This window comes from Phalacrocorax aristotelis, chromosome 10 (assembly GCF_949628215.1).
Source record: "Phalacrocorax aristotelis chromosome 10, bGulAri2.1, whole genome shotgun sequence".
Taxonomy (NCBI): Eukaryota; Metazoa; Chordata; class Aves; order Suliformes; family Phalacrocoracidae; genus Phalacrocorax; species Phalacrocorax aristotelis.
Window position 1 is genome coordinate 5,034,093 of NC_134285.1, and position 27,598 is coordinate 5,061,690.

The 27,598-nt window shown below is 40.7% G+C and overlaps 1 protein-coding gene across 3 annotated transcripts in view; it reads right to left on the reverse strand.

Annotated features, from left to right (window-relative positions):
• The window catches only part of SDK1 (sidekick cell adhesion molecule 1), a 417,626-nt gene that overhangs the window by 120,732 nt on the left and 269,296 nt on the right, over window positions 1-27,598 (reverse strand). For all 3 annotated transcript variants that reach the window (XM_075104852.1, XM_075104851.1, XM_075104853.1), the window contains 8 exons: window positions 24,056-24,250; window positions 22,722-22,838; window positions 22,298-22,465; window positions 20,134-20,236; window positions 18,832-19,008; window positions 9,964-10,100; window positions 3,166-3,313; window positions 2,159-2,299 (listed from right to left, as the gene is read on the reverse strand). In XM_075104852.1, the coding sequence (XP_074960953.1) occupies window positions 2,159-2,299; window positions 3,166-3,313; window positions 9,964-10,100; window positions 18,832-19,008; window positions 20,134-20,236; window positions 22,298-22,465; window positions 22,722-22,838; window positions 24,056-24,250 (1,186 nt within the window). The remainder of the gene's footprint in view (window positions 1-2,158; window positions 2,300-3,165; window positions 3,314-9,963; window positions 10,101-18,831; window positions 19,009-20,133; window positions 20,237-22,297; window positions 22,466-22,721; window positions 22,839-24,055; window positions 24,251-27,598) is intronic.

Here is a 27,598-nt window from a genome sequence, read left to right on the forward strand (position 1 = left end):
TTTTGTCTCACACCTAGCAGACAAGGCGTAGAGTGCTCTTGTGATTTAATCTATTATGCTGTTAGCAAGGCAGTCCTCTAAACGCAATATTGCCAGTGAGAAAAAGGGCAGAGGAAGGAGGCCAGTTCAGAAATGTCATGTCTTCATGATTTTTCTCACCACAGGACTTTGATGTATACTCTGTATGACTTGTGCAGCGCACCTTCACTTTTAAAGATTAGGTGTTCCATCAATTTAGTATCTTGCATGTCTTGAGTATTGGGTCTCTGGGATGCATGGTGGTTTTCATTTTCTTATACCCTAATTCTACAGAAATCAGTGCAGGAAGACTTTTGTTCAGTGCACATTGCTGCGACCACACAATTTCACTTGGAAGAACAGCCTGGTTTATTACCTGGGACAGTTGTGCTTTTATATGATAATCTTAAATTCCTGTCAAATAAGTGGTTTCTCTGCTCTGTAGTCAAGACAAAGCATGTAGACATCAAAAATGTTCACAGATTGAGCATAATAAATATGATCACTCTCTATTAAAATGGAAAAATAAGTTATAGCAAGGACAGGGATCAGCTATGCTGATACATGTTGTAGAAAATACTTAAGTTAAACATTATCAAAAACACTACGTGGAGAAAACAGAACAGATCGCCAGTAGTAGGAGGCTACGGGATTGCTTTCTCAGAGGACTTAATGCTGAGACGGGGTAAGACTCATTGGGAATGGCCGAGGAATTAACCCTCTCGTCGAGCAGACCAGTTTGATGGGAAGAACTGTACAATCAACACTTGTGGCCTGTGCAAACAGGTTCCCAGGTCTCACGACAAGATTCTATCTACAGGCAGAAGTTAAAGCAGCTTTTCCTACCCGTCACTAATAACTGGCACAGCTTTCAAACAGTCCAGCTCTGAAACCTGCAGGCACTTGCACAAGTGCCTCGCCACTATAATAGGCTCCGTGCAGGTGACAGGGAGATTAACAGACTACAACTCGGCATGCAGAGAGAGGGAACTTTCCAGCACTATTCTGGGAGCTCACCAACACTCTTAACATCACGAAAGCGTCTCCCTCTATGCCAGCAAAAGTAGGAGCACAGCATGAACAGGATGTTGGCATTTAAACAGCAGCATTTAGTTATCTTTTAGCGGGGCTGGAGGACACTGTATTAAAAATGTAAGCAGCCTGCCTACAATAGGCTGTAACCATTGCTTGGAAACATGTCAGTGGTGGTGCAATGCTTCGGAGTTTCCCACAAAAACTCTAATTTAGATAATGCCTCCTTTACTAAAGGTGCAGCCCTAGCTGGCTGCTAGCACTGCAGGGTATGGAGGATGCCAAATGAGCAAATAAGCTGTAGCTGAATTGGGTAGGAGTGAATAACTGAGTCCCAAAAAATTACAAAAGGGAAATGCTCTGCAAAGTCTCTCAGTGTGGCAACACCCTTTCCAACACAATAAATTCTGTGTAAGCAGAAAGACTGGATGTAGTCAGGATTCCCAGTTACCTGCCTGAATCTGTTTCTCAATAAATACAGAAGGGGCTGAAAGAATCTTACCCAACTGACTGATTTTCAAAACCAAATCAAGGCCCGCCAAGAAGCATCTGACCCATCATTCTCTCTCCCCGTTTTGTTTGGCACAAAACTGAAGTTTATTGAATCTATTCTTGCTCTTCCATAGTGCAGGAGTCCTACTGTGTCTTTGATAAATTTAATTAACCTTTCTAGCAGGAAGCTGAGATTGTAATAAGCAAATATGCATCTGCAATGCATAGGCCGCACTGTACTAAATTTCCATGTGAACACTTTTAGTCCTTGGTGTTTCACTTCACTTTGACAATGGGAAAAAGCCATCTGGATGTTGAGAGTCTCCACAGGGAGCTGGTCCACTTCGGCAGTCCATTCGGAGTAGCTAACAGAGACCCCAGCTCACTGACTTTCTAGCAAGCTAGAATTTAAGCGCCTGCACCCTTGTGGCCATTTTAACAGAGGTGTTTTCTCATCTGTAATAAACCAGGGCAGGCACAGCATTTGTAAATAATATCTAATATGCTTAATGGAATTAGAACTAGTTTTTAATACACTTATAAGTCACACCATTCTGAATTCCCTCATGCACACATGGATCTACCTCCAGACCTTCCAGGTTAGGAAATTACCTACCTTAGGATGTATCCATGAAGAACTCCATTATGTTCACTCTCGGGAGGAGGTTGCCACTGGACCATGATAGACTGATTGGTGCGCCCACTGGCCACTATGTTTTTAGGTGGGGCACTGGGGGGCTCCTCAGGTAGCATCAACCTAAGTGAAAAAGAATGTGACGGAGGCGAGTGTTGAAATAAATGACAGGTAACATTTCTGTTTCATGTATCCACTCCACGTGAACCAGTTTCTTTTATCAAAGACTGATGACTAGAAAGAAATGTAATGTGGATCAAACTGCTGAAGACATGCATGAAATAGTTACCACAAATCAACGTAATAGGAAATCAGTTAAGCAAGCAACAAGACAGACAGCTGAGGTAACCTTACTCTCTCTGAATCACCCAGGCTGCTACAACTCTTTAAAAAGATTACAAGCCTGAATGAGTTAGAGCTCAGGTCCAGTGTCTGTGGCTCCTTCCAAATTGTTTCTTTCAGCTCTTTCAATATTTTTCATATCAAACTCCTGCGTTTTGAGAAAGCCATTTAGAGTTCAGCTGTTCTGCAATTCAAGCTCTCAGCAAGCTTTAGTTCACAGGAGAAGGGGGATGCATTTGAAACTAAATTTGATGAAGCCATCCTTCTTTGTCGCATCTGGGTGAATTCCAGAAGTGACACTGCAGTGATTGGGTCAGTGCTGTACTCCTTCCTGGGCTAACTGCTGGGGCTTAGCACAAGAGCAAAAAATATTTCCAAGATTCTGCTCACCTGATACTCTGGAAACACGAGGGCACCTCTCCCATAGTGTGCTGATACCCCGCATTGCTTAATTCTTATTATCACCAATTACTGACAGCTGCAGAGCACTCTCCAGAGGCCTGGGTAATGCTTGCTGCTCCATTCCCCAATTATTGTGCAAAAGATAAGTTTATTTTATGCATTCACAAACAATCACCAGGTTTTTTTCCTCCCAATAATTCTAGGTTATTGTACCCTTAGTACAAAGGTATTTATTTTTACTGTACCTGCTGGTCTCAGAGCTGTACTGGCCCTTTCCCACCTGGTTAACCGCACACACCCTAAACTGGTAGGTTCGGGCTGGAGTTAGTCCACTCACAGTGACAGTGGTCATCTTTGGGTCAAGATTTGATAGGTGAACCTTCCAGGGAGAATCTGTTGGAATAATTTACATGTGAAAAAAAGGACAGAAGCGCTTGTTAAAAGCCCTGCAGAAGTGAGAAAATGCCTCTGACTGCTCAGAGCTCTTTGTGCTTCTTTTCCTCAGAGGAACTTTGGGAAGAAGTTTCTTTTCAGCAGAAGAAACCTTCCTGTCAGCCCACACGGTTATGCAGATTGCACATTTGTCTACTGGAAAGTGATGCTGCACATGTCATGGCATAATAAATAAAAACTATATTCATTAACATTTTAATAAAAGAGGAAACAAGCATGATAAAGACAGATGGGCTGTGTATTTCACAACCCATCTGTTTGGCAGGCCATTACAACACCACACCCATGAGTGGCTCTGGTGGAAGGACTGTAATGAAATTCACAGTCAGTTTGGAATATCTTCCTACCCAGCTTGCAAGCAGGTGTAGAAGCGTGACTCTCTCTGCCAAATCAGCCCTTTGCTGTAAGACCTGAGAAAGCTTCTGCTGCGGATTCTACATGTCTGCAATTTTTTTTTCTAGAGATAGTATATGGCATTTGGTCTAATCATTTCTCAGGAAGGTTCCCTGGTATAAACAGCCCTGGCAGCACTATAAAACCCTTGTTGTCAGTTCACATACTTGACATACCGAGCTCTTCTGATGCCCAAATTACATTTTCAAGTTTTCAGAGAGGTCAGAAACGAAACATGTTGAAAATTAAATACCCTTCTTTTCTTCTTAGCTTGGTGTCACATATTCTCTCCAAAGTCATGACTGAAATAGTCAGGGAAAGGTGATATTTGGTCTGTTTTGCAACAGTACAGCAGTGGAATCAGCCAATTTAAAGATTTGTTCGGTTTTTAAATAATACCAGCTGTTTTCGTGCTCCCTGCCCAAAATTGCTAACACTTCTGGAAATTACTGAGGAGCTAGCTGCAGATTTTGGCAACGTATCTGTGCATGTTGCTGATCAGAAGTGCACTGCAGCTCCTGGCAGGTCACCTAGACGTCTGCCTGAAAATGAAGATGAGACGTCCCAAATGTGGAAGGCTGCTAAACTTCACACCAAGAGATAAACTGCTAATTTAGTGCTTTTCTGGCAGATTCCTTAGCAAGTTTAAGTCCTCTAGGGTGTGATGCCAGTTGGGCTGTAAACACTGCATCTTCGAATTACTCAAAATATATTTATTCCAGTTAACGGCTTTCCAAGAACAAAGCCTCTTTTTAACAAGAAAACTGACACAGCAGAATACTGGGGATGCTGGAGAGGGACATTTGCACAGCAGTCAAGTTCTGTCCTCATCAGTTCTTCATGATTTACCAACAGTTACTTTGGCTGCAAGATCTTGATGGCAAGTCATCTTAGCTGAACGTTGAACTTTTTAGAAAGACCTTAGAGGAAGCACACCTGTGCTATCTAGAAAAGCATTGGTGAGGTATTTTTTGTACCCTAGTTCCTTCTGAATTTTATCAAGCTTCTCTTGAGACTTCACAGACAACTGTTCACCTCGTTACAGCCAGAACGCACAATAACAAATCAAGGTAAGCCAAAGTTAAGGTATGGCTGACTTAGTACATTGCCTGAAGCAGCTTCCTGAGGAAAATGGAAGAGCAGACACCAACAAGAGAGTGAAATACCCTTGTATGAGTTACTTGGGTAGTGGTCCATTTCCTAGAGCATTTCATTTGTTTACTGCTAGTGTAAACACCACCTGAGAGTGCTTAACCCAAGCAGCTCAATGTAGTGAGCAGTTTGATTCAACAGCAGGGCCTATTAATCTTTTCAGCACCTTGGGGCTTTGCTCTGTTTATATGCTGCATCTGTAGAATACTTTATTTATTCTTTTTCCTCTCCTGGTGGAAGATAAAAGATCTGGCAGGAAGAGAGATTAAACTGAAAACTAATATAAATGAAGCCTATTCATCTCCTGGGCACTCTGATTCGTAAAGGAAAGTGGTTTGGGGAGGATTTGCTTGCTCATGGAGCAGTGGATACAGTGAGTGTACAGAGTATCTTTAAAATTTAAATGTCAAGTCTTTTTTTTGACAATCAATAAACTAAACATTTCAAAAGCCTCTTCTCCCTCCTTAACTGCACAACAAAACCCAGAATTGCACAGAAGCTTGTTTTACCATAGAGAAGAGCAATTCTGACATTGGAAACACGACATAAGCTTTTCAGCACTGGCTCTTCTCTCCTCCAGGGATGACTGTCACTTGCCTGTCCCAGGAAGCCTGGAGAAGCTCCACGGTGACAGAAGACTTGCCAGGTCAAACTATTAAATAAGCCTCTGTTAGACTGAACAGACTGTGCTAATCCTTCATTTAACTTAAGCTGCCCAGAATGTACTCTGGGCTTTGCTTGCTTGCTCTTCCACTATAATTGCTACTGTCTGAAAAACCTCCATGTTTAGCTGTCTCTCATCTTTAGAATATTGGGCATTTTGAATTAACTCTGATTGCCTCTCCGAGTTAATTGATTGGAAACGAAGGGTCTCACGGCCTACTCTCTAGTTCACAATGTGATTTTGGAGGATTTAGAAATTACTTTTGCTCTGTCAAGAAGTTTTGGATGCACTTGTGATATGTTTAATAACACTGGTTACTCACCAAGAGGCATTTCTTCTATATTTCCCTGCCTACCTTACAATTCATGCATTGATTGCAAGTTCCCAAAACTCATTTCTAATTTGATGTTACAGATCAGACCTATTGCAGAAAGCTGATTTTTGCAGGTTTGGAGCACATTTCCATCTCCTGGGGGTTCTGCATAGACAGTAGTATTGGAATTTGCTGTACTGCTGGAGTTTACTGAATTTATCTTTGAAATCTTCATAGCAATATGGTACTGCAAAAAGGGAAAATAAAAATTAAATGGTTCATCCTGTGTTTGGTAGGACTTCCACAAGGCCTGCCAAGGGCTGAGAAAAAGTATCTTTTAACACTATTGTATATAGATCTGAGTCACAGTCATCATGAACAACATAGTTTTACTTAATTTTTGCAGAGATTTATCAATGTGCCCAATTTTTGTCATTTGATTATTCCTACCAAATTCAGCATGACAATTCACAGGTTTTAAGTTAAGCATATGTAGATGCTTTTCATAGGAGCTTTTATTACCTCCTCATTGGCACAACATGATGAATCTGTTATATCATTACATCACACAGCACAGATATCCCAGAATACAATAAAACAAAAATGGGCTTTTATCTTAATTGTACTCCGCAGAATTCTTTCAGTATTCATTCATTTCTTCAGATAAAACACTATTCAGAATAATTTTGATTAATCCCCTTCTAACTCCGTCAAGATACTTCATTGGAATTCCTAGGTATACTGCAACAGGGGCTAAACAGGTCACGAAACACCCAAAAATTATATTAGTGTGAACGACAGCAGTGCATGGCACTATTTATTTGAAAACCCTATTTCAAATGAAGGTTCACATTCCTGGCTCTGTGTGGGAAGGAATACTTAATGACTGTGTTTCCCTGGAACTGTGTTTTTCAAATTTGATTATAAATTCGGCCCCAAATGTTTAAGGCCATATGTCTCAAGTCACCCACAGACACGGTCTACTGTGAATACTTGTAATTTGAGAATTATTGCATCATGCCAAATACATTCATTTTAAAAATTAGGTGACTTGGTGACTAGAGTCATTCATATTTCCAGCAATTTATGTGTACGATCTGCCACTGGTTTTTCTTCTAATTAAAATAAGGTTTTTGTATCTCTTTACTGAATTGATATTAATGAAGAGGAGTTCTAATCTATGCCAGGTGGAATGACACGCCTCTCTCTAACGCAGCTAGTAATTAGTCCCCTGAAATTTACAGTCATTATTTTGAACCCTCTTCAGCTATTTCTCTGAAACATATACTGTTATTATGTATTCATTTATGGTACGTGCTTCAAAATGTACAATGGATCCTAAAGCTATTAGAAAATTATTCGAAGCAAAACAGCTAAAAATATGAACAAAACTAAGCTATGTTTTGGCACCTGTGAGAGCAAATACCCACGTATTAAAACTCCACAGAACTAAGAACAAAGTCTCCTGGGCAGCTTTGCTAACTGGAAAATAAATCATAATTCTGGTGTCCCTCCCTAACCTTTACCTGTACGAAAGCAAAGAGGGATTAGATTATTAAGCATATTGCACCGCTGCCGAAAGAGCTACAGACGCAAGCAGATGAGCTCACGGAGGGCATACGCTGACTCCTTGACGGTTGCTCTTTCTGCGGCACAAACAGGACCAACAGAAAACCTGAAAGGAAATTTGCTTTGAAAAGCAAAGAGAGATTCTGCACAGTCCTATCAGACAAAACTATACCTACACAAGATCAAATGTCAGCTTCGTTCACAAACATCACTCGGGACGGGGGGCAACAAAGGAAAGGTGATGTTTTCCAAAGGAGTAGGAGGTCTGTAGAAACTAAGTGTTAACCACACACTACTGAGATCAAAATAACTGTAAAAAACCAAACGCTTCAAGAAAATAAAAAACAAAACAAGACAGCGACAATATGCAGACATTAAAGTCAGCTTTCCCAACCGAAGTCACTGTTGACATTGTTCCCCTGTTCTGTTGACATCTGTAAGCCGAGCAATAACACATGAAATGTGAGAGAACAGCAACAGTGGAATATTCAAGGGTTTAGTTTCCTCCCTGTCCTACTTCTGTGAGTAACCAGAGACTGTACGTAAAAGCAAAGTAAATAAAGATAAAGATGAAAACTGAAAGGACAGCAAGATCTAGAATATTTCTGGGAGTTGAGATGCTCAATTCACAACAGTCCTGGTCTGTGTTTGGTTTTTGCAGCTGCAAGCTTGCTGAAGTGCATATACCTATGATTTGTGATAATGAGTCTCTCTCAGTGGTAGACTGCAATGCCATCAGCTAAAATTATTTGATCTATCATGGAGTGAGTGAGAGTTCACAGGATCCCGTGGAGCTCTGAGGGACTGTCTGTATGATTTCTGGAGAGCTATTGTTGATTTTTGCTGAGCCTTCTACAAATTTCAGTGAATGAATTACAGCATTTTCAAGATGATGGCACATTTACCCCATTCCTATACTAGAACAACTGCAAAGCATCCTTGCTAGAAAGGCACTCGAAGACCTTTCAAACTTCTCCTGGCTCTAAGTGAGCTGCCTCCTCTTTTAGTGACTCTTCCCAATCAATGCAGCCCAGCGCGGGACCCAAGAGCATACATTCTGCTAGCTCTGTGGTGTCTCTACGTCAATACAGCCCTAGTACACCTTTGCATCGTGTTCCCAGGCCGGGAGTTTATTAGCTTGTCATTGTCAAAGCCGCTGGGAAACATGAAACCCAAGTGTAACATCCTTGGGTGAAAGAAAAGGTAAGGACAAGCAAAAAGGCAGTTACTAGCCTGCAGCCGATAGGAGGGGAAGGAGAGAAGAGTGGCAATAAAAAAGGTGGTGGTGACAAACAGGTAGAGAGGGGGTGCGAGAGCAGAACAATGAATTTTTTCAGTCAGTTGTTACAAAAAGATCAGGAGTCTTTGCTTGAAAAGAACAGTTTTAAGGACAGCAGTCCTGGCCATGACTTGGGATTTCTGCTAGGATCAGAAAACTGCACTTTGCTTAACAGATCATCAGTTCTGGGACCTCCACATCTGAAAAGTTACGCACGCCAGCCTGCAAAGCAGAAAGGTTGCATGTGATCTGCAGCTTAAGTTTCATCTCAAGCTCTCTGTGTGGCAAACCAGAATGCTACTCTCCAGAGAATCAGAAATCAGGACTGTTTCACATTCAGTTATGCAGTGGCTAATTTCCACATGTCAGAAAAAGTGATGCTCTTAATTTTTTCATCAAGAACCAATTGTTAGGCTTGAATTTCCAGCTCCTAGGGTGATAGAGATTAGAAAGTATTGCCAAGGTGACCGATTTCCATATAACCTCATCTTTCCATCAACTCCTAAAGATGCATTAGCAGTGTCCCTGAATAACCTTGCAAACGAAGAGCCACAAAGGACCAGACATACAGCACGACAAAACTGTGAGAAGTGGCAGTTCACAATGACCAGGTTTGTAACCCATGAAGCCAGCCAGATATTTGGGTACCTTACAGTTACGCATCCTCAATCACCTACCTAAAAGAATGGTGTAAAATGATAACCTAGGGAAAGAAAAGAAAATATATGAACCCATGTACAGGTAAGACAGTAGCCCCTATCGACATCCAAGCTTGCTCCTCTGACGGAGCATGAGTTCCTTATATAATCAGGCTGCCTGCATCTTTCAGGTGAAACTGGGGCTCTGAATGCATCAAGATATCTATGACACCAGACCAAAAGACAACAATGGGAAGAAATAAAATATGACTATTGCTATTTTACAGATTTCAAACAGAAACACCGAGGAGTGAGCTGTTGTGCCTCAAGTCTAGCTGGTAATGCTGGAGGTGGAACTCAGGCTTTCCTGTATAACAATCCCACCATTTCTGGCCTCTTTTTCTTGTTTAACTCTTTCAGCACACGAATAGTTGAGCATAAAGCCCAGGGCTTCCCCTTTGTGCCCACTGTCTCTCGTTGAGCGAACAGGAATATTTTGTTGGTAGCTCTGGTAAAAGGTGAGTCTGAAAGAAGGCTGAATAATTAAGAACATGAGGTTGAAACATATTTGACTTTACTCACTGTTCTCGGAGAGCTCGACCATGTAGTAGAGGACAGGGCTGTTTCCATCAAAGGGGCGCACCCAGGAGAGCCTCACACTGCGGCTGTATGAGGAATTTAGAGTGGCCAGCAGATTCTGAGGGGAATGAGGCAGCTCACTGTTAAGGAAAAGAGAAAGGGAGAAAAAACAGCACAGGAAAAAAAAAAAAAAATCAATCTACATTTCATTCAGCTACAGTCTTACAGGCGGTTTAGGGCACACGACATCAGACTCATATGATGATAGAGATACAACTACCAGCAGCTATTCTACAATTAAATAAATGAAAGACATCTCTGAATTCTTCACAATTTTATCCTATTTGGAGAAAAAAAAAAATTATGCTGAAGGTCCCAAGGCTGATGCTTAGAACAGCTAATGGAAGTGTTGCTAAATGTGGAAAAAAGCCAATTTTCATACTGTTTTTGATTGAGACAAGTTGGTCAATAAATTTCCTCTCTCACTTTTTTCCCCTTCTTATGATGATGTCCTAGCAATGTGACAGCAGTAATACATATGAACAGTAAAACACATGGGAGATATGATTTAACATGGAATTTTTCATACTCAAGGAAGCAGAAGACATTGACACTATCCATACAGAGCTCCTAATCAAAATTACCATATGTATTCTTAGGCTACAGAACAGCTTGATTTACTCGCAGATTCAGGCTTATCCTGTCATGGGTAGAATCTTTCCTTCCTATAACAAGGATTTTTTTGGAAGCACCCAACTAGAAAACGTAGCAAAAATGCCTGCAGAAACCCCATGGAAATACAAAATGAAACATCAGAAAACAAAAATAAAACAGCAGCTCAATTAAAACATGTAATTTCTCCACATAAAAGCGATTTGTGGAAAAACAGTTAATTTGTACCCATTGGCTGAAAGTCAGAGGCTGCATGGTGCAGTGAGAAAACCAAATTCTGCAACATCCCTTAAATGCTGATCCGTATTAAGTGATAAGAGCCCTTCAGCCATTTTATTTGAGCCTGATTTCTGCTCTTTATCATCCTGGTTTCTAAGGAGGGCAAGGACCTCGGACAGTGAAGGAAAAGCAAGGAGGACTAGTTTTCACCCATTCAATCTACTGCTCCTCCCCAAAAAGCAGAGGGTAACCCTTCCTCAGCATGCACCACTGCTAATCTGCTGTGACCAGAGCAGAAAGCCACAAGGGTACTTCACATGCTTAATTTAAAAATGTAGTAATTTCTGGTTGTAATCTATCACGCTACTGAAGGCTTACAGTTATTTAAAAACCACAACTCCTTAGCCACTCACAAAAGTAAATACAGACTTTGGCTTTAAGCCAGAACAATAAATATGTCCTGGATTTGGGTTTCTGCTGGAAGACTGAGGAGCGTATGGAAAGCCAGACAATAGTTTTATTATTTTTCTGCTAAAACCGTGTATGCCTTTGTTTACGCATTTATGATAGCTACATGCTGTGGAGTTAATGCCAAAAAAAAAAGAAAAAAGGTTGCTGTAAGAGCCAAGGAGTGGCAAGAAAACCACACAGATAATGAGACAGCACAAGCGAAAGACGCTCACCTGCCCACCTCTCTATAGGCCAGAGGGGTTGATGCTTCCTAAGGCTAAAGCTGAGACTCAAAGTCTCATCTCATCTCATTTGACTTTAAATGCCTAACCAAATTAGCAGCATGGTCACCCCCGGCTCTTTCTGTAGTAAACATGGAATGACACCTCAGGGTGTGATTCAGATCTTAACTTCATTAAATCACTCGCTCAAGACGCCTTGATTATGAGGAGTTTAGGCTGACTATGTTCTCACTTAGGTCTGGGCATGCATCAAGCAAACTCCAGACTTCTGATGCACACTCAGCTAAGACGCAGTCAGTTTTAGGCTAGAAAAAACATCAGGCACAGGAAGGAGCACATATGGGCCCAACAGAAGCAGATTTTGAACAGAGCACTGCAAAATTTTGGATAAAGAAGTTTAGAGAAGAGGGTTACCTGGAGACTAAGTAGGAGGGCAGCTGGCCTGCAAGACAAAATGGCAGAATAAGCCTGCGACTGAAAAGCGTGGAGCGGGGGTTTAAGATACGGCCATTTACCCAGGGACTACACGAGCGTGCTACTTAATTTTGAATGAAATATTAAATTATAATAAACATTAAACCTCCACTACAATTTATCATCATGTCCTACGCAAGCTGGTTGGAAAAGTGGTTTTGTGATTAAGCTGGCAAAGGAAATTACTGAAGGAAAGAGAGTGAAACGTCTTGTTGTGACATGGCTCACGAATGTCCCGGTCCCCACTTCATTTATCACCAGGCCCTGTGGGAAAGAGCTCAGAGAGGGGCTGTGGCTTCAGCTTCTTCCAGAAGAGGATGCTCACACAGGGAGCAGTGTAGGAGGGCTGGCTGAGGGGGAGCTCACGCCAAGCTTATCCCCGTGTAACTCCTTTTCTGGGAACTAAATAACGCTCCTGGAATATATTAAGGATATTTCCAGGGTGTGCATTTACTTGTTAATCTTGTTTCCCTATACATTTAGAAGGGTTGAATTAACAGCTTGTTTGAGGACAGAGGCTACGTGACTAAAAGACTTTACAGCTCAGTCTCTTTTTCTTAGGGTCCAAGTCTCAGCAGACTTTTGGAGGAGGGGGAACATTCCGTTTTTCATGCTTTTTGAAGCACAGACTGAGTTTAAACACAGGGTTTTTTTGCTTAGAATTTGGGTTTAGTTGATTATTCTCTTAGATTGATACAAACTGGTAATCAGACAGCAGCGTGAAGGAAACGGGCGCTTTCTGTTCAGACAGGGGTTGAGTAGCGTGAGCTGCAGCAGCAGGCATACAGTACACCTATCTCCACTAATATCATAGTCTTTAGCCATATGTGTCCACAGCGAAGAGCAACAGATGGTGCTTACAGATTTAAATCCCTCAAGACAGACATATCAAGTGCCTAAGAAACACACCTGGACAGAAATAAGTATTTAAAACCACAAAGACATTTCAGCACAGAAGTGTACTTCTCTCTTTGTAGTATACAAAAGCAGAGATTAATAAACAGTAATTCCTAATTTAGCAAGCACTTACACTTTGTCTCCTTCTCATTTGCTACCACATACCATGTGGAAAAGATGATAAATTGGACCTGTACCACCATGAGTATTCTCGTTCCCAAAAGAGATCATTGCTTCTTTTTTCCCTTTAAGAGGATTACTTCTTCTTGCTGCTAACATCCAAGAAATCATTGCAGGGAACGGCAGTTTCAACCCTTCTTCAGGATGGGAAGGACCTCAGACTTGGACTGCTCAACTTCTGATACACCAAGAGAGTGGATGAGGTTTAGGACTAGAACACACAGGGCACAGAACAGCCCTTGACAGGACACTGGAATTTTAATTCCATAATTAGTCTTTCTTATTTTCATTCACTGAAGCCCCAAACAGGAAATATATGAAGGTTTTTCCATACAGGATGTCTTATGGCCTCACTCCTTTAATGCTGAAGAGTTGCATGGAGGCAAATTTTCCATAAGTAACTTTGTATGATAGCAAAAATATGTATATGGACACTTTTAAATCTGTAATTGATAGATAAGCCCAGGGTTAATGGCATAGCCACCAAGGTGACCTGAGGGGACTCTGAGAAAGCAATTAAAATAGCAGATTTGCAAGAAAAGAACATGAAGTCATTGTGACAATCCAGGAGAGAAATATTAGCTAGTTGCAGATGATGCATGTTCAAAACAGAAACCCTAATGTTTTGAGTCAGCTCATCACTGCCAGAGGGCAGCTGAAAAATTCACTCAGCAAACACATACAGCGTTTCATAAAATTAGCTAAAAGCAGACTATTTGCTGAGAGAAATAAACCAGACATGGTTTGCGAAGATTTCTGAGGAAAATTGTCCAACAGCAGGTAATTAGAGAGACTGTGAATATAGAGGGGATCACTAAAAAGGCAAGGGAGACTAAACAAGTTTTCTGGTCAGTTTATAAAAAGCCCCGCTCCTGTTTCATAAATGATATCCTAAATCAGCTCCACCATACAATTTTCACTCAGGAGCAGGTGGTTCATCTGCTAGACGTGATAACATGGTAAGAAGTTGAGGCAAAAGCCTGACAAAGCACTCGGCCCTGATGGCTTGCTCATAAAAGTTTATAATGAATGTTTTAAATTAAGATGTGTATCATCTGTTGCTCAGGACTTTCCAGTCTCTCTTGAAAAAGAATCCTCCTCAATTCCTAAACTCAGGAAGGATTCTTGCAAGGCATCCATTAATTTTGAGGCTTTTTGTGTCTCGCAGGCCTATAATGAGGTGAAAATTTTTTTTTTAAATTAACGGCTTCTAAAGTCCCAGAGCATGCAGATTTATTTCCCATTTCATTTTGGTAGTCACCACAAATCTACAGACGACTTGGGAAGGCTTTTGAATTTTATGCTTTCTTTTTGCTAAAAACACCTACATTTCTGATATACCTTCAGTGATGAACAGACACAATTGTATTTCCAAGTGACATTTCTCTTCTGAGTACCAAGTGCATTTAAACTCAGCAGTGAACCTTACTTCTTGGATGACATCTCAATAGAGAGCTTGGAAAAATAAATAGAAGCTTTCTTTCTAGTGAGGAAGAAAGAATATATTTTTAAGTTTGACATCCTTCCTGTTTTCACTCCCTGCAGAAAGGAAAAGAGATGGGCTATTGGAACCAAGGGATATGGGATCCATATGAAGATCAGTTTGTAATGAGACGTCACTTTGATTTGTTACTCTGCACTGGTTTTACTGATTTTATTTTTAGTAATCAAGCTGTTTTTCTATGGGGTATATTGGGAAGAAATTGGAAGAAGGAGCAATTACGAATACTCTAGTAAAAAGGGTATCAAAATTCTTGTATAATTGATTGACAAAGGCAATACTGTGCATTCTTGGCAACCCACTGGGTTTTATTGTAAGTGGTTAGCTCCTTTCTCCTGCTTTTGAAGAAGACAGAACAATAATAGTTCTTTCTCTGGTGAAAGAGAACTGAAAGAAGATGAACTTGCTGCCAGGAATAAATTGTCTATTTTTGTATTACATTGTCCTCCCCGTATTTCTGCAGAGAAAGAGTCTAAAAGATTTTACTATATGTTGTGACATAACAGAGGCTTGTTCAGGGCTTTGATTTTCCAACAATGCAGCATTACCATACTTTTCAGTCACATTCATACAACAAAGAAATTCTTTAGTATGGACTGCAGACAGGCTGATATTGAGCAGCAGGTGTCATCAGGCACAGATAGTGATAGTTCTGCATATTTTGTATACACTGAGAACCCTCGGGATACTTTGAGCTGGAATCAGCACAGTTTCCCATCAGGTGAGTGATACGTTGTGGTAATGCAGCTTATGCAGCTTTAGGAACAAGCAGTTTTTCTTCTATACATATTTTGGTACGGTATTTACAGGATATAGAAGTAAGCTAAATGAAGCTCGGAAGTTTCATAACATACAGTTATTTTCAGGACCAAATCCTATGACTTGGAGGAATGCAAGAGAAGCACAAGCTCATCATCAAAAGTACTGCAAATGTTTCTGTATTTGCAGTCGAGAAGTTCTGCTAGGAGGGGAAAAAAATGGTAACTAAAAAATTAAAATCTCTCTCTTGCAGAAGAGAACACCACTAGCAAATGTTTTACCTCGTGCAAATCAGAGTGACGTACGTGAAGAATAAACACATTTAGAGGGAAGACAAATGAATGAATAGAGTATCTTGACTAGCAATTAGTTTCTGTGCCCAAGTACCATCAGTGCAAAATTGATGAGCAAACTAACCTTTGGCTGCACTTTAGCAAGTTCTTCATTAGTTTTCTGGCTTTCCTTTTCAAATATTTTACTTCTTCATAGACATGCTGAGAAAAATGATCCGTCCTGCTTGCACCACCAATGTATACCATGCCGTGCTATCAGCATATGTTCTTCTAGCAAGAAACGGTACCTTTTCCCCCAAGCCTGTCTTCCAACAAGGGAAGGCAAAGGAAGAAAAAGTTTTCTTTCCTTCTTTTCACAGGTTAGAAAACCAGACCACTCAGATATTAAATAACTGAAGGTCACCCTGAAGGTCAATGGGTTTGAATTGAATCAGTTTGAATAGAAATCAGTAACAGACTTAGTTGTGCCTTTGGAAATTTCTCTTGACATACCTAGAGGTAGAGGGACATGCTGGTTCCTGGGGGAAAAAAAGGTGGCGAGACAATTGGAGTTGTCAGATAAAGCTAGGTAGGCTAGGATATTATCCGTTGGTAGTCTGCTCCAGTCTGTAATTGGTTGAGAGGCCTCCTTTGAACATTTGTCTGACATTAGTGGTACTCAAGGCACTGAAGTGTAAGTGCTCATCGATGGAAATGTACATGCCCTGTTTGTTAATGTTCTGCACAAGAGAATTATCTGGGAGACTAGGGAACGTTATAGATCTGTCACTCGTATACGAGCTAGAATTTAATTTAAGCTTTACTTCAGACATTTCCTTTCCACATATTTTCTTCTTCATTTCACTTCTGTTGTATCATGTATCTCAATTCCTCACAGATTTGTGCTGCTAAGCCAAACGATAATGATGAAAGCTGCAAAGGAATGCAATGTTTTTGGGCATTATTGCACTACCTGCAGCACTACTTTGAAATAAAATGTCATGATTCCAGGTATGATTGAGTGACTCATCAGTTACTGAAGTCCTCTAAAAGAGTTGGCCTGATATATTTCTTTAACTCCTCCAGGAAAAACAGGTGAGAGGCGATCAGCAACAGAACGTCGGAGGAAGCAGAGATCGAGGAGTAAGAGCCAGTCCCAGTGCATGGAGAGCAGGCCAACACAACTGGAGCAAGCTGGGGTGCAAGAAAGGCAGCCTCAGCCACGTACACAAGACATACCTCGCCCAGCTAACTTCTAGCCCGAGTTTTATGGAGTATAAAGCTGTTCCTCACTGGTATTTACTTGCAGTTCCCTGTTGACATCTGCTGTGCTGTACTGGGTTGCATAGGGCATCTTTTGCTATGTCAGATTAAGAAGTAGTCATGCTGCTGAAGTGTTTAGTACATATTTACAGCTTTGCTTCGCAGTCCAGATTTTAACATTATTTTCAGTCTTTACTCCATAATTTTAGGCCCTCCATTCAGAAACCACCTCAGAGCAAAGCAAGTATGGTTATATAGTAGCAATATATTTTGAATTGTCTTCTGCTCTTGGATTCAAACCAGCAGTAAAATGCGCTTGGGGAGGAGAGCTGAGGACTGCTTAATCAGAGAAAGAATGTATGACCGTTCTTTTGAAAATGGGTATCTGATCTAGCCTTGGCACTGTCAGAATAATGCTGTATCAAACAGCCCTCTGCATAGCAAATCTCAGAGGTGAACTCGTTACACTGCCAACAGCAGAAGTTGCCATCTTCTCAGACATCAGGCATGACCAGCAGAAAGAGATGCAATTTTAGTTAAATTAAAGCATGCGGCACTACTCAAATAAATAAATAAATAAGTCTACATAAAACATTACCTTCTTATTCATTTGATCTGCTCCACACATGTACCAAAACCACAGTTGTTGCTTTTACTGATAAAAATAAAATGGAAGTGTACTTCACCCCGGTGGAATGACAGAAATAGAAACTATGCAACCCCATAATGACATTTTTATAATCCTTGTTCAGAACTGAACCGCACTTTAAACATTTTCTTGTTTTTATTTTTAAAGATTCTTAGGAATAAAGAAAGGCATACTTAAAAATATTCTTCCCCTGAAAACCTATGTATAAAGAGAATGTAAGAGTAAGCACTCCCTGTCCAGGGACCAGCTATTCTGATATATGCTTAACAGAGAAAAAATACTAAAAGTAGGAAAACATTTTCTTATAACCTTGGCATCACAGCACAGCACCTGGGCTTTATGGAAAAGCCCTACAGCGTGGGATAACAGAAGGATTCAGGTTGGAAGGGACCTCAGGAGGTCTCTGGTCCAATTCTCCTGCTCAAAGCTGGGTCAGCCATGAGATCAGACCAGTTTATCCAGTCTGGTCTTGAAAACTGGAGACAGTATTCCCGGTGTAGACTAATAAGTGTCCAATAAAAGGGGGTAATCATGTCCATCAATCTATGCTCCTGTAATCTAGCCCAGGCTGGTGTCAGCCTTTTTCGTTGCCAGGACATGTAGCTGGCTCATGTTCAGCTGCCGCCTACCAAGATATCCAGGTTCTTTCCAGAACTGCAACCAGCCAGTCAGTGCCAAACTATATTATTACAAAAGGTCACTCTTCCCCAGATGCAGACATTGCATTTGTCCTTGCTGAACTTCATAAGGTTCCTGTGGGCCCATTTCTCCGCCTGTCTAGGTCCCTCTGAATGGTGGTCCTGCCCTCGAATGTCTCTCAGCTGTCCCCAACCCATTTTATGCCACCTACCAACTTGATGAGCATGTACTCCAACACCTCCTTCAGATCACTGATAACGATGCTGAACAGGACATGCCCAATGAGATTGCGCTGCAGCAGTCCACCTGCTATCGGCTTCAGGAAAGCCACAACCTCTTAATCGTTATCCCTTGAGCTCATTCACCCAACCAGATGGACATGTACGAATGGTGATTCAGAGAGTTGCAGTTACTTAGAAGCAACTTCCAAGGCTCCAATCACTTGGAAGTCCAAGCAGCGTGGCAGCATGCAAAAGATGGGACACATTTCAAGGTGATTTAATCAGGAATGAGCCACGTTTAATCTCCTCAAAAAAAACCCCACCCCAAAACCCAAACTTACAGACTCCCCAGATCTTCTAGAATGAAATGCTATAAAAATGCCCAGGGGTATGTGAAACCAAGCACAGTGTATATTTAAGATGCAATACTCACATCACTTCTAGTCGAGCCATTCTGGAGTCGTTTCCTCCAAAAGAAATGACCTCACAGGTGTAGTCCCCAATGTCACCTGACCATGTCTGGCTGATGAGGAGGGTTCCATCTTTCTCTACTGTGATCCTGGAACTGCTGGATGGATTTATTACAACACTGTCCTTCTTCCAAACATACCTGAGTATTACAATGCTTCGGTTAATAATTACTCACCAGAACTTCAAAACAGATTTATTTGAACGGAGCAATAAGATATCAGCTCCTGCAATCACGTTAAAAATGACAGGCCCCTCCAGTTACTTTCAAGAACAGACCCCTTTACAAATTTTAGGTTTAGATCAGTGATCAAAATGAGAAACGTAATTGCATCCAAGTTACTATATATTTTATAAACAAAGTTATATATTTTACATGGAAAAGGTGAAGTACTCATGGCCAAGTTCTGAAGTCCACCTTTGTCAACATTTTAATCTAGAACATCACACTCTGAAGTTAACAGCTGAGGTGTTGGCCCATCTCTGCTAAGACTGTAATAACCTTAGACTGCCGTACCTCTCAAACTGCCGTGACAAGTTTTACTAGAGCTCATCTGTTAAAACATGCACATATCAACGTGTCAGAGATGTGCATAGCCCATGGTCTTACAATTAAGTACCTCTACATGAAATCTTTACACCTGTATTTCTCTTTCAGAACTTCTTTCTGCAGTTCACCCTTCTAACACTCCCCAAGCTGTTCCTTGCCCTTCCTTTCATTTGTGTTTCTTTCAGACTACATGAATTTTCATGGTAAATTTATTTTAAAATTGTGAGCCTCTTCTAAATGCTCTAGCACAAATTTTAATAGTTCAGACAGAGTCTGATTTCCTTTACACGGCTAAAGCAGAATATAGCCCCTGGTTATTGAGTTATTTCCAAGAACACGAACATCTCTTGTGTTGCTTTCATGGACCGCAAAGTAAACACTTCTGAAATCCTATTCCTTCTCTTTGGCTTTTACTCTCATTAAGTATCAGCTTCTGACAAGTTGATTTTATTGATAGTGTATTAACCTTGACAGTAAAATCATGGAAGGCTATATTGAAGTCATGAAGTGGAACATAGCTCATTGTAAATAATGCATAAGGCTGAAATGGAAGATGGGATTCGTATGATTAATGATACGGTGTACAACCTTATAATGCAGTAATCAGGGGACTGGCGTTAAAATCTGGGGTCCTGAAACTTTTCACCTAATGCTATTCATATAGCTTATAAAATTAAGCTTGGATAAACCACACAAACAAGAACGGACACCACCAACCTGATTGAAATTCTAGGATCATGAGTCGCTTCACATCGCAGAGTGGCTGTGGTTCCTTTGATCACAGTGCTGTCCTCAGGAGGGTGAACAATGGAAGTGCGATCTGAAAGGAACACAAGCCATAGTTTAGGTGAAATTACAGCATTTTGACTTGGGTATTCACTCAGAGAGCAGGCAACCGAACATTTGTCATTCAAAGCAAGCAGGCCATTCCTCTTCAAGTCTTTGCTGTGAAGGCTCCCCTGCCTCTAATGTCATTGTGTCAAGAAGAGGTGGTGCGCTGTGGGGTGCAGAGAAGCGAAGGCAGCAGAGGGCATGAGACCGAGCTGGCAGTGATCTGAGTAGGAAGAGTGCTAAAGCTGTACTAACTCTCACTTGATTTGTGGTAGCAGCTATGGTAACTCCCGAAAGTCATAAGGTAGCAAGTATGCTTGTAATGTGTTGTGAATGAATCCAAACATACATTTAGTCAGGAAACAAGTCACACTGTCTGGAGCAGGGAAAACAAAAACAACAAAAACCTGTGCGAAGAATACACTAGAAAAACATCCAGAAAGAGGAAAACTTAATTGGCACCCTACAATCTTGTCAAATCCAGGAAACAGGTTAAAGAGGAAGGAGTTTCTGGTAGTCTGGATTTTCCATATAAGAAAGATATACTGTTTACTCAAATGTTTCAAAATATCTTTATTCAAGCACCTCCTGGAGACCCAGAACACAATAATTGCTGTAACTACAGCAACCAGATCTGGTGTGAAAGATCTCTATTATGCTTAACACACAGTAGCAGCAGCAGATAGCATCAGCTGAAGCAGATAGACAACTAGGATGAGTACAGAAGACATGTGGATAACGTTAATCAGTCCCAAATCCCTACAGGGATAATCAGCGTCTACTGAGGTATCTCATACATGCCTAAGAAGGAATCATCACCAAAATCAAGAGTTTAATAGCATGGAATTTTTAGCATTATTCCTGATGTACCTATGTATGCCTTCTAGCTTTATAATGGTGCTGTTGCTACACAAATATTAGGTTTATGCACTTTTCTTTTACCCCTCCAGTGCAGTACAATGAACACAAACTGTCCTCAATACATGCAAGAACCATGCATTTGAGAATTAATAGGAAGGACTTCCTTTACTTGATCCATACACCAGGATATCACTTAGTTTACGACATCCTGATAAGTGTACCAGCTCTACATTGTCAATAAGATAAATATGATGGCCATATGATGCAAGTACATTATCTTTACGGCCAGGATTGCTTTCAGGTATTCCCAGGTTCAAAAGACAAAATGTTGCTGATTTAACTTGCACAGTTTGGGATTAACAACTGTCACATATGCACCACACATCAGCAGCATAATCAGTACTTCAAGCACTGGGAAGGAGAGAGGGCCACAACACTTCTCTGTTTATTATCATCATCTTCACTGTTTTTAATTATTTTTCATCCCAGCTCAGGGACGGTTATTTCCTACCTTTAGTAGCAAAAAACACGTTACAGTTAAATTTAACTCACCTAGGAGCAACACAGGTGAACCTGTGGGATCAGACCTCTCTACCCCAACAGAGGAAATTAAAAAAATAGAGAGCAAGGGCAAACGGTGAAGGACAAAATCATTTCGTGGGTTGCCCTGCGCCACGCCAATCTGTAGCATGAGAGAGCAGCTGAAGTCTGCTGTACATTGGTTTGGCTTCCAACAGTGCCCGGGGCCACAAATAAATACAAAGGTATGAGGAAAAACAAATCCAGTTTAACTGTGGCCACAGCCTTAGTAACAGCATGGGCTGGTCTATACTGCCTGCAGGCTCCCGAGGCAGAAACCAACGGCAAATAGCCAAATCTACAAGTTAAAAGGTCTGATTTGCAATGAAAGATTCACCAAGGCAAAACCCGAGTAAAATTGTAATTGTGATTGAAGCTCTATTTAAATACACTTCCTTTCACAAAATAGAAAAGTTTATATGCATAATTTTACAATCAAAAAGGATATTTGCGATAGGTTTCCTAAAATAGATACATTATTCCTATTAAATCATACAAGTATCTCTATTAACTGGAAAAGCATAATTACTTATGAAAATTTCCTGAGCATACAACAAAAACTGATTAATACTTGATTAAAGTTAGACTTTAAACAAAGCATTATCCTTACTCCACACTGTTAGCATCACAAAAGCATTCAGGGCTCCTTCAGAGTTGACTGCACAGCAAGTATAATTGCCAGCATCCTGAAGGAAAACGGGTGTTATCTGGAGCCCTCCAGACTCAAGAAGAATGAACCGAGGAATCTGAACTGAGCCACTGGCTAAGGTCTGGTTTCCTGAAACACAGAAGGGAAAACCAGAATGATTAGTGTCACGCAGACTGCACAGATTAAGCACTGCAATTCTAGTTCTTCCAGAAGACTGTGACAGCCTATCCAGGCCACTGGCTTACAACAGCCCCACAACAAACTCTCTGCTCGCAGGACCAGAGAAATGAAGAAATATGCATTAAATGGATCTACAGAATCTCAATAATAAGAACGGACAAGAAAACATGGATTATAGCTTTCCCACGACTGAATAACTGGCTACCTTTCTTCCACGAGATGGCAGGTTTTGGAGCCCCTGAAACTTCACAGGTTAGCACTGCGGTCATCCCCTCTGTAACAGTGGTATCCTCTGGAGGCTGTATAAATGCTGGTTTAATGTCTAGAATCAAAAATTTAAAAAACTCAGTGCATCAGCTATCAGAAAGATCCTTTACCTATTATCATGGAGTACTTTACATCCACTTTTATAGAGCTGATCATGGAGAAGGACATGACAATAATACATGAAAACCTTTCAGCAGTGACTGTAACCTTTCATTATTCATCTCCTAGGAATTGTCTAATTCAGTCTCTTACCTACAGGGAAAATAAAAATCTATCAGTGCTTGTACATGTACAAGTAAGGTGGCTTACAGATGAAGGAAGATAAAGCTCAAAATGAGTGTTTGGGGGAAAGTTGAGAAATCTGGATAAACAAAACTATTTTGTTTCATCTTTATAACAGAGTTCTTTAAGATGAAAAGCAACTTGAGAAAGGCATTAACTTTGAAACTTAAATGTCAGCCAAAAGAATTTAGAACCTGAGTCTCATCCAAGACACTTTCCAAGTTTCTTTCTCTCTTATTTTCCCCCAGTTGCATTTTATTACATTTTTTTCCCCTGCCACTTCCTAGATATATATTGAACGGGGGCTGATGTATTTTCTGAGGCCAGTAGGAACTTTGGTCAGTACGCGGAAACTGCTCTTGGGCTAAAAATCAGCTTCCTGAGATAAAGTATTGTGGATGTGCCTGTTAATAATTGCTTTTAAAAGGGACTTAACTAGGAATTGCAATTCTTCCACGGAGAGAAGTGTACTTCATTAACAAAACCATCTCATCAGACCTTTTGGCCAAAAGAAAAAAAATGAAAAGATATTTAACTTGAACTTACTTTCTTTCCCCTGCTAAATGTAGAAAAAAGGCAGATAAAATGATACCATGCACAATCATGAAGCTGTAGCTTGAATTCAGAACAGAATTGCGTTAGGGTGGAAATAAATTATTTAAGTATAAAGGAGAGGTAAAAGTATTACACAATTATTCTTTTTTTTTTTTTTTCACCCAGTAAGTTCTCCTTTTGTAGCATGAAATAGAAGAGATCACCTCTAGCCCCTAAAGTCACGAAAAGTTTTTCTACAGGCTTCAGCAGATTGTGTTCAGGCCACAGAGAGCATTTTAGGGTACCGTACAGCCAGGGCTGCTACACTTGATGAAAATCAAGGTTCTGTGAGTCGAACTAAACGAGCGCAGAAGGGTGGAGAAATCCGATGGATGTACGGTCACCTCTAGGAGTGACAAGACAACTCATTGAAATCTATCACAGCTCCCTACTCACTGGTCACATCCAGGTAGGCGAACGTCTGTATCTCCCCGGCTTTATTACTGGCAAAACACTGGAAGATTCCAGCGTCCTGAGGACGCAGCGCGTGGATCCGCAGCCCACCACTCAGCAGTACTTCATAGCGGGGGTTTTCCAGCTTGCTGAGGGGAACAGAATCCTTGTACCAGACCAGAGTGGGAACGGGAACACCTGAAAAAAAGAAGAAAAAAATTTTTTTAAGAAGAATTTTGCTATTAGTCCTCGCACAACACATTTTAGGTAGTCAAAATACATGGCACTGTTATGGTCATACCCCTGGTTTCTCATCCTTCCACATCAATTATTTATATTTTTACAAGCTGCTTTTGATAAACGGAGACTGCATCTTACATTATCAATGGTAATAATACACTGCAGAACATGTGGGAATAAAACCAGCAAACAGTGAAAGGGGGAATGTTGAGAAAACATGTTATTAAATTACTTTCTTCACCCAATCACATTTCATGCTACTACAAAATAAGATTTACAGCAATTTCACATTGAAAGCCAGAAACATGCTACTTAAACAGCAGCAGTGTGGCAATGCAGCAAGTCTGTAAGATGGTTCCATCCCAAATAAGATTCCTCTGTGCTACTGTAGCTAAGATGTCAAAATAAAAAGGAAATGGCAAGACACACAGAAAAAAATGAAGTGCTCACATGGCTGTATCTGAATCCTAATTTGGCAGCTTAGTTTGGGTGATGTACAAACAGCATGTTGCCAACAATGGGACAGCTTTAATTTATTATTATTATTTTAAGTCATTCTCAAGCTTCACCTGTTATTTGAAAAATGCAGCCATTAGGAGAAACAAAAGTTGTACCCTAGATATAACTTACAGTCCTGTTTATTCCTGTTTTCTTTCATGTGCATGTTCTACAAACCCTGACACAGTTATTTCACTTATATTTTTGCTGCAAGCATACCCCAGTCAGCTGGGACGGAGTGGCTGTAAATTTAGTATATACAAATAGCGTAGGATTCTCTTTTCTTCGACAGATGTTGGGGCCTAGAACAGTCACACACAGGTGTTCTCATCCCACTCCTCGTATCAGACAATGCTTTATGTTTACATCCCAGAAATCCCTCACTGATCAAATAGTGAGGGCCCTATGCAGGGATCTGAAGTGAAGCAGGTATTTTATGATGTGGTTGGATAATCACAGGATCGAGAGGGTATCAAGCTGATTTAAGTTATCTTACCAGCTACAGTGAAGAGAATTAACTCTATCCCAGCCAAAACCAGCACAGCCCCAAACATGGTACTTTCATCATCGGTGGCTGTTTTTGAACACACATCACTTGAAACCTCAGAGCTTCATATTCCCTTGCAATAACATAGGGAACCGTGGACTTAAATTCATGGGTGAGTGAAATTTGCCCAAACAGAGAAAAGCAGGGTATCACAGAAGCATTAAGGATGGGATGTCACTGATGAATTGAGAGTCTGCAGACAATGAATTTCACTGCAACGCTGGCATTGACTTAAGGTTCTCAGAGCGAAAGCGCTACAGGAAGATCCATATCATCATCATTATCATTTTTAAAATCTCAGAGTTAAATACTATTGTATTATACTTCCATTCATATCGTCTCTCAATGTACTTACTCTCTCTACACAGACAAGGAATATATTAACTCCTGAAAGAGCGTACAAACAATGTATGGAACAATTGAAAAACAACATCCAGTCGCTGCTGTTACTTTTATAAACATGTATCATTTACTACAATCACCTCTGACGCTTTTGTTCTGCTGATAAAAAAAAAAGTACTCAAAATCTAGCAGGTAATCATCTCAGGCAGAAATCCACTATGTAGAGTGCATTGTCTGATAGAGAATAGACGTAGTGTGGTAGCCCGCAATAGGCATAATTTAAATTTCATACAACAGCCCATATACAAAATTAGCGTAAATTTTAATGTTCAGAATTCTCAGTGAGAGTGTTATTCATCTCTTGAAAATCCTCCTGGGCAAATACAAATTATCACCGAGTAATGAAGAAACAGATGATGCAAAATGGAATAGTTCTCCTGATGCTGAGAAGCCTAGAAATGATTTCAAGTTTAAATAATAGCAACTCCATTTTCCCACACATTAGACTTGATAGGCACCTAGGAAATAATGAAATCCTGCATTCGGTACACTCAAACCTTTAACACTGGTGTCATTCCATAAATCCCATTCTACTAACAGTATTAGCAAACCTTCTAATCCTATAATCAGTGTCAGATACACCTTCCTATCACCAACTCAGCTGACAAACTGAATACTGCCACCTCTCCTGTCTACATTTTGGTCACGGGTATCTTCCTCTACTCAAAGTTATAATTCTGAGTAATAGGATCTTATCTAAGCACTCTGATGCCAGTCAGCAGCATTCATTTGGGCTTTAGTGTTCTTCCCAGAGAGACTGTCTTCCAAGTTGGACACATTTTCTTTTATCATTTTGCCACCTCTTTGGCTACAAAAATGGTTAAGCCCAGCTTCCTTCCTTGTCCCCCTCTCCTGCCCTACAGCTTCCCTCTCTCCACACCCCCAAAGGGATTCTGCTCCTTTTCCTCTCTAAACACTTCTGGTGAAAAATGATGAACAGAAGAAAACACTGTAAAGACCTTTTGGACTAAACCTTTCCAAGCAGTATCAGTCCTACTTTACCGTTTGAGAGATTACAGAGTGGCCTAAAAGAGTAGTAATAATAACTAAAATAAGCGTATTTCTCAGCACGTATGCAGCGCTATTCATTTTTCACAGACAAATTAGTCTAGTGTTACGGAGGAGAAGGGAAGGCAGGAAACAGACTCTGGCTCTGCTGTTGCTGCTTTCTCTGTAACCTTGGGCAAATAATTTATGCAATCTGAGGCTCGGTTTCCTCATCTATGAAACAGACGCTTGACTCTTTGCCAAATTTAACTTATTTAAGAACCTGAATAAGAGACTCAAAATATTCACTGTGTCGCTTTTGTTATTTATTTTATATAGCCCTCTCCAGATCCCGGTGGGCTACTGGGGAATCCCAAAAGCATCTTTCCATCTACTTGTCTAAATGGGTAGAACTAAAGTCCAACTAACTGCAATCTCTAGACACCACCACCGCTAAACTTTCTATAAGCAAATAAGAAAAAGCATTTAAAGGAAACCCATTGAAAATGCAGGCAGCATCAGCGACTGCGGAAAGATATACAGCAGAGCATGGTTACTGCGCAGTCTGATACACTGAAACTCCATTACAGGGAAGTATAAAGCTAGTCTGCGAAAGTTGCAATTTTATTTACACTTAATCTCTGCTTATACTGTGAAAGTAATCTGTCTCTCACATATTCAAAGCGCACCAAGACTTGGCAAATGGGCTTTGTGCACAGAACTTGATGGGGCTGGGGGAAATGCAATGTCTTCCCATTTGTAGCAAAGGTACAGGGTAGCTTTGCGGTTCCCCATGTGCTTTATTCTAGCTCCTGGCTCAGCAGGGAGACAGCAACCTTCATTTACCCTCTTTGTACATGCTGCCAATTGCC